Source organism: Diadema antillarum, unplaced genomic scaffold, assembly GCF_040938485.1.
Source record: "Diadema antillarum isolate AM-2024a unplaced genomic scaffold, OU_Dant_1.0 seq00000379_RagTag, whole genome shotgun sequence".
NCBI lineage: Eukaryota > Metazoa > Echinodermata > Echinoidea > Diadematoida > Diadematidae > Diadema > Diadema antillarum.
Window position 1 is genome coordinate 376,570 of NW_027271378.1, and position 7,663 is coordinate 384,232.

A 7,663-nucleotide genomic window follows, 5' to 3' on the forward strand; every position below is an offset into this window, starting at 1 on the left:
CCGTGCTCCTCATCCTGTTCCCCTCACTAGGCTTTTGTTGGGACCTACACTCAACAAGCTTTGCTTTTTAGTAGGTTCCATCGTATTTCTCTTCGCATCCTTTACTTTGATTGAAAATGACACATCGACCGTTATGTATTACTTTTGTATTCCTATTTCTTCATGTATATATCCAAGCTGGACATTCTGTATTATATTTTGTTATATACCATGTATTTTCCATCGAGAAATACGAAAATAAATTGAAATTGAAATTGAAATAAATCACAGATTGATTTAGTCCATCTCCCTGTACAACTGAGCTACTTGCTGTGTCTGTCTCTTTGACTGTGTTTTTATTGCAAATCCTGATATTTCAACGACCCTCTTGGATGAAATTAGGACAATTCTGGTAAGGATGTGAACAAAGACACGAAAGAAAACTCTTATAGCCACTGGAACATCAGCGTCGTATAGTTAGGTACTGGGCGGACGTATAAGGGGGTTCTGTTGGACTTTCAATGAGAAGCATGTTTGTACTCATGAAAGAAAAGGGGCTTGTAAAACCAAGGAGCTATGATACCTTCTTTCACCTCCCTGGTAAAACTCAGGTTTGGTCAATACCTCCGTAAACTTCTACCTCTTATCTGTTACCCGTGCTACGCTCCCCTTCTCCAACTTGCATTCGTACTTCCCGCTGACTATCCATGTACCAGTGCATCTCTCGTGAATTGCTTTATCAGCTGGGCAAAATCAGACGCTTGTAGTCTGTTTTCCTAGTCGTTGGTTTCGTTGTTGCTGCTATTGTTGTTTTATTTGTCAACTTTTCTAATTCATATAATATTCACATTATAGTATGTTATAAAATTATACACATATGGGGTTGTGGGGATGTATATATGGACGAATGAGTGTATAAGTCTAGATATATTTTCATGTAGGCCTTTGATTATGTTGTATGTGTGTATTTCATCGTGGTGTCAGTTTAGTATATATGTTTATAGTAATCTATATAATCATTATGTGTTTGGTAAATGTACTAGTAAATGAAATAATAAAATGAGTGCATGTTTGCTTGCCTAGCTGCTGTGGCAGCTGCGCCTCTTTCCACTATAGCATAGGGGCAGACCCATATATCATTTAAGTTAATAAACATCAAAGGCCTATAAGCTACTTGTGTGTGTATGTGTGAGTGTGTGTGTGTGCGCGTGTGTGTGTGTGTGTGTGTGTGCGTGTGTGTATGTGTGTGTGTGTGTATGTGTGTGTGTGTGTGATGTGTAAAGGGTGCTTTAAACTCTGACTATATACCCCCCCCCCAAAAAAAAATGCATTGATATGCATAATCATAATAACAGGTGCTGCATGAATCACTGTGTATAATTGTCCTCAGTCTGACAAACATGGTTTCCACTGCTTGTCTCCTGTGTGGTGACCTTACCATTTTTGTTTTATCACTTTTGTTTTTGATTTCTGTTGTGGTCATAATGCTGTGTTTGTAATACGTGCAATGTGAGCAACTCACTTCCTTGAAGATACTCATATAACCCCTTAATGTAGAATTTAAAAAAAAAATATATGAATGAATAAATAAATATATACGTCGGATGGAATCCATGCCAAATGCCTTCCGCTTCAGTCCTGTTGGAATAGACTCCCTCCACACAACACGCAGAGTCCATGATCTCTCAACCTTTTCTCTCTAACAATGGGAAGAACACGTGTGCAGGTCGAACGAGTTCAAATGACTGGATTGAGCCATATACTTGCGGTAATAGTCGAAATTGAACGGTATAGCAATCAATCAGTCGGGAAGCCGTTTCACCGTGCGCTTCCAGAAATTGATCTTTCGTTTTCTCCTATACACTTGATTGTCTGTCGCAAATAACATAATGACATGATAGTTTGATACCAATGCTTACTTCCGGTATAATTCTAGAAAATCGCTCTTAAGGGGAGAGTAAAATGACTGGTGCAACGACCTCTTCCTGATGCAAATTATATACACTTTTAGGGAACGACCGAGAAATGCGGCAAAATGCTCTCTTATTTTAAAGGGAAATGAACGGCTAATGTTGAAATAAGAGTAGAATACATCAAGGAGGTTCGAGGGATATTTGGGATATCATTCAAAACTTGCGAATCTTTTAATTTTTTTTTGGTTTGATCCATCGCTTGATCAGAACGGTACAATAGTTTATGACACAAAAATTGGAACGATAAACAGGATAAAAAGAGAATATAAGGAGAATTAATTCCACATAGAATTATTATACTGTACGTACTTCCGTTATCTTTCATACTGAAAGAGCACTTAACTGACAAACTCCTTCAGAAGGCTATACGGGGAATGATATTTCCCTGGAGACACGTCCGCTGCAAATCTAGAGAATGATTTACAATTTCTGGAATATTCTGTCTGACATTTTCTTTACCTTTGTATAACTCTCCACTACAGTGGAACAAAGACCATCTGTTTCGCGGGCTTTCTTTTTCAAGGATGACGGCATGTGGATTATAAACGAAGAGTTTCTGCGAAATCATAAAACTTTCGAACGAATTTTCCGATTTTCCTCAAACTTCACTGACTGACTGATGTATTCTGCTAACATTTCTTTGTTCATTGAAACCAAACAAATGTTTAGAATGCATAATCTCCCTCCTTCATAAAGGACGAAAATATTGTAACAACTATTTCAAAAGACGACGTGACTGCGTCATGGCTACATGTACCGGATAATAGTTTTCCCTCATCCTCTCGTATACCCGAAATTTCCTGCGTACAGCCCTGATTCTTTGAACTTTTTGTAAGATAATGTGCATGTTTACGTAAAAACATCATGCTGCTATCGACTTGGCTTAAAACATTTTCAGTTTCATTTTCCTCAAATCTGACTACGCCGTGAGGCACACAGATGCTCTTATCTTATCAGACAAAAAAAAAATGATTATGATAATAAATAAATAAAACAAAAATCTCATTCCAATGTCGAAGCCGAAGGAATTTCGAAACGTCATATAACAAAAGTCGAAAGAAAATCACTTCGCGACTATTGTTTTCTTTTCATTTCGTTGTATGTGTGTGTGTATGTGTGTGCGTGTGTGTGTGTGTGTGTGTGTGTGTGTAAGTGTGTGTATGAGGGTTATTTGCTAGACTTACACCCATGAAATTGTCTGTAAATGACATACATGGCCTAAACCATAACATAAACATTAACTCGCATGTATGAAAATAAGTACACCATAAAACAACTATACCATAACATCTGCCGCATTTCGTCAACCGGCACTTGCTCTTGAGTGTTTTTGACAAGGACTGATTTAGAAATACAACCAACATCTTCTATAACCTTCAAGTCCTACTAGGTTTGTCTATCGTGCCAGTTATGAGCAAGCTTAGAAATCGTATGTATGCATTGAAGTAGGTGTGTAGGCCTACAAGCGACAAAGGACCTCAAGGAAAGCTGACATTATTTCTTGAAGACGAAAACAAAACACAATTTTCAACGCTTATTTATCAATTCATCCACTTACTCTCCATGATAAATCATTAATGTCTGATTGATACTATATTAATTTCTACTGACAGATTAATTAATTAATTAATTCATTCATTCATTCATTCATCCGCTTATCCTTATTCTGTTCTTCATTTAACAATGTTTCACTGCTCAAATTGATTCTATGGAGTATTTTTAGAGCGACTGCTTTTGTTTATAGTTGTTGTTTGTTTTTGTACCTTTTTTTGACTAAGGTAAATCTATACTTTAATTGTTTCATTATACATTTATCTAATTATAACCAACAATGAACCTATTGTATACTGTCCACACTCCGATGTTATGATTTCCACAATCGACAATGCACGGCCTATATATGGACGAAGCGCATGCGATGTAATTGTATAATGTGATATCGCTATTGTTATAATTATTGCATCTCTTTGATATTGTGTATAGAGGCCCCTAATATGCATGTATAGGTTGATATATATATATATATATATATATATATATATATATATATATATTCTTATATCAAATATCATATAGATGAGGTATGTAGACAGATAAAGATAGATAGATAGATAGATAGATAATTTAGATAGATAGATAGATAGATAGATAGATAGATAGATAGATAGATCAAATAGAAAGATATAGATAGATAGATAGATATTACGTACCCGGTATACCAATACATCAGAAATCTGAAAGGCTCTTACAGTAGAAGCTACAGTGTTCAAACTTGACATTTTTTCTTTCTTTGACCGAAAATAACACATGAAATATTCATAGTTGAGGGCTTCAATGCGTCGATTGAGTCGATTTAATAAGAACAGCACTCTTTACTTGAAACAATGCAACTTATTGCAATGTAAATGGCAATATGAACGGCAAGAGCTAACACTATATTATTTACCCCATCAATTGAAAAGCTCAGACATTTCGTAACAGCAATCCAGTTAGAACGCCGCAAGAAATTTATGGAAGACATTTATACATGCATTAAGTCCACTGATCTGTTTTGACGGTGACAATAATTTCATTATTTCAATGATCGCCTATAGTGCTCCATGGCTGCAGTGCCTACACATTTCCTGCGCACTCTATTTCTGTGCGCCTGCGCACATTCATTAACACTAAGGTCTTTTTGGACTGGTAACTATCTGTCGCTACGACAAACTCTTACTAATGACTAATTACAGCAATCTACTGGATGTTTTTCTAGACGTTGTGCTGCTACAGGCACTAAACATCGACTTGCTGAACGTTTTGTCTCATACATGCACTTTTAAGAGTCATGTATTCATAATGTGTATTAACAGGATAGAATTGTATAATTTCTAGTAAAATAAGATTTCTGAAACAGTGAAAGCTGCTCCTCTACTGTCTATAGTGTAATCGTAATCTACCTCATCATTTTCTATAAATGTCGTTGACCAGTGCATTTCTCTCTTTAAACACTTACATACCAAATATATCACAATCGCAAGAACAATAAAAATAATTTTCACCTATATTCTCATTGTTTGCACTCAGATGTTGCGACATTGTCGATAACTTTTAACCCTCTTTTTGAATGTCAAGTTTCATAGTTACGTTCAGGTTGTAAAACACTTTCAAGAAGGGAGCAATATCGGAACACCTACAAAAAGGGTAATACTTCAACAGTTCATTTACTTAGTTATATACTGAAATGGTGTCAAATTAAAGATCGATCACTCAGTGTATTGGTATTCTAAGAACAATCCCTGAGATATTTGTATATTTGCTATTCACAATCACTCTCATCAACATTATTCTTTCCAAGGCTGATACAGCCCTTTACCGTCACACAAAATCGGCGAGGGGCAGCGGGTCAATCAGCGAAACACTCTCATTGGCCAGATGCTCCTCGCTCGGTGCTACCTTGTATCCTAGCAACCGCATGGCTCCCTCGCACAGTTCCTCAACTTGACGAACTTGCGTAAACTTCATCGCGTGTCGCCAGCGCATCGCCGTTTCCGTCGAGTTTTTGTGCGTGCTGAACAGCTTCACGCTGCGCGCGTCGTCACTGCGCGTGTTCGCGACGATCCACTGCATGACAGCGCGCGGGTATTCGAGGCCCACGAAGTCATAGATGTCCCGCGCCACGCGCAGCGGTTCTAGCGCGAAGTCCTCGTAACGCACCAGTTTATAGCGATTACGTAACCAAGCAGGTTTCTCCTGCGCCTCTTCCACTGAGTCTCGCGTCCACTGGCACAGCCGTGGGATGGTGTGGACGACGTAGTCTGGATGGTTGCCCAGCAAACCGAGCGCGTCCAATTTTCCTATTGAAAGAGAAGGAAACAAGAAAGCAGACACACAAACGTAAATGTGTCTTTTCACTCAATGTAAAACGATGTAAACGTCAAGCCTTGATCGATCCATCACAAAATGCCATTTACATAATTTATCAACTTCTTCTTTCAAAAATTGTGAAAATATTGGCATGTGTGGTCACAGAGACCTCTGAAGTTACCAAAGATGACTTAAAAATAGAATACAGTCGACGAATTTTATCCCCACGGAAAAAATATACATAACGCCTATAGCTGCGTCGTTAACGTCAGACAGTATAAAGTAAAACAGTGAAGTAAAAAGTGAAAGTAAAATTGTGACACAAGATACAGTCAAGTGAGGGAAAAGGAAACGAAAATGTGATGACCACAAGGAAATTGATATTTCCCGGGCACGGTGATGTAAAAGGCTGCAGCAATTAGATCATAAGTATTAGCAAGTGTGCTGACAGTTGCTTCTAGTGAACACTTTCATGAACTTGCAAACCTCTTAAGTACTTATGAAATATTATTAGGAAAAAGCTGTAGGATTTTATAAAAATATATAATACAATGAAAAGTATACCTCTTAGTCGTCTTTTTGGCTGACCCGGACGTCTTGCAATTCCTCTGGGATGATTGAACATGTAGTACAACCTTCTTGAGTTGGTGGTGCCACGGGGGTCTCTGACGAGGTGAATGATTTTGACGTTGATGCCGGCTTCGACAAGAGGTCGGAAATAGTCCAGATCCGCGCGAATCGTCTTCATACACACGTTCCCATGCACGCTCTTGCATGCGCGTTCGAGGTGCGCGGGAACGATGTTCTTGCAGTTCCGCGCGGACGCGCACGAGGGTCTGAGCTTCGTGCTGCGGGTGTTTCCAGCCTGCCATCGCAACCAATTCTCCGTCAACCCGTGTGGGAAAATGCATCGGCTGTACTCCAGGAGGAGGTTGGATGACACCACTCCGTGGTCCGCGAAACTCAGCTCGCCCAGCCGCATCATGGAGTCTAGTGAGATGAGAGGCTCGTACATGTAGAACATGTTCGGGTTCTGGTTGAATATCTCCCCAAGCATGGTGGATCCGGTGCGCATTCTGGCGAGAATCACTACGAACACGGGCTTCTTCGATCCACTCTCACTAGATCCCTCATCATGCACACGCTGATATTTTCGATGCTGAAGTATCGCTTTTAATTCATCTAACGCCTTGGACCTTCTCGAGGCTAAATCACTTGTTTTGTTGTCAAATTTGTGAATATTTTGCTCTGTCCTCTTTTGGAGTGTGCCATTTTCAGTCCCCATAGATTGGGGGACATCTGCCTCTCCATCTCGACTCGAAGAAACGCTGCTGTGTGACGTTGTGGTAGAGTTGGCGATCGCTCCGGAGATTGGCCACAGAGTTCCCTCGGCTCGGCGCCGATCTTTGACAGCTAACCCTGTTCCACTTGCACCCAACGTGCGGAGGAGAGACTGATGGGCTGGGCGACCACGGGTCCGGGAGCGGCCGGCCAGGGACAGGTGATCGGACATTGTGATGGTCGGAGATCTCTGGCGCCGCGCCGAGCTGAGTGTCGCAGTCTGGTACACGAAGAAAAACGCGAAGGAGACACTGGCGAACACCACAAACAGCCTGAAAAGGCGGGACGTATTCAAATGATTCCACATCTTCATGCCTTTGACTCAAAGATAGAGCTGAGAATTCCAGTTGTGACCTTGTCTTCTCAAACAAAATCAGACTTTCTATAAGGTTATGGCACTTATAGTGATTTACACCTTCAACCTACAGGTGCTGCGATCGGTGAATAAACCTATCGACGACACACTGGACAATATTAGGCCGATGCTCATTGTGGCGACCCACTATAAGTACAATTCTCTGTTC

General features: G+C 40.0%; 1 protein-coding gene across 1 annotated transcript; it reads right to left on the reverse strand.

Moving 5' to 3' along the window:
• Positions 1–5,309: 5,309 nt before the first annotated feature.
• LOC139731573 (carbohydrate sulfotransferase 6-like) lies at positions 5,310–7,446 on the reverse strand. The gene is made up of 2 exons (XM_071642463.1): positions 6,363–7,446; positions 5,310–5,788 (listed from the first exon to the last, which is right to left on the reverse strand). Exons 1-2 carry the CDS (start codon positions 7,444–7,446, stop codon positions 5,310–5,312), a joined length of 1,563 nt encoding a protein of 520 aa, XP_071498564.1.
• Between the last annotated feature and the right edge of the window lie 217 nt (positions 7,447–7,663).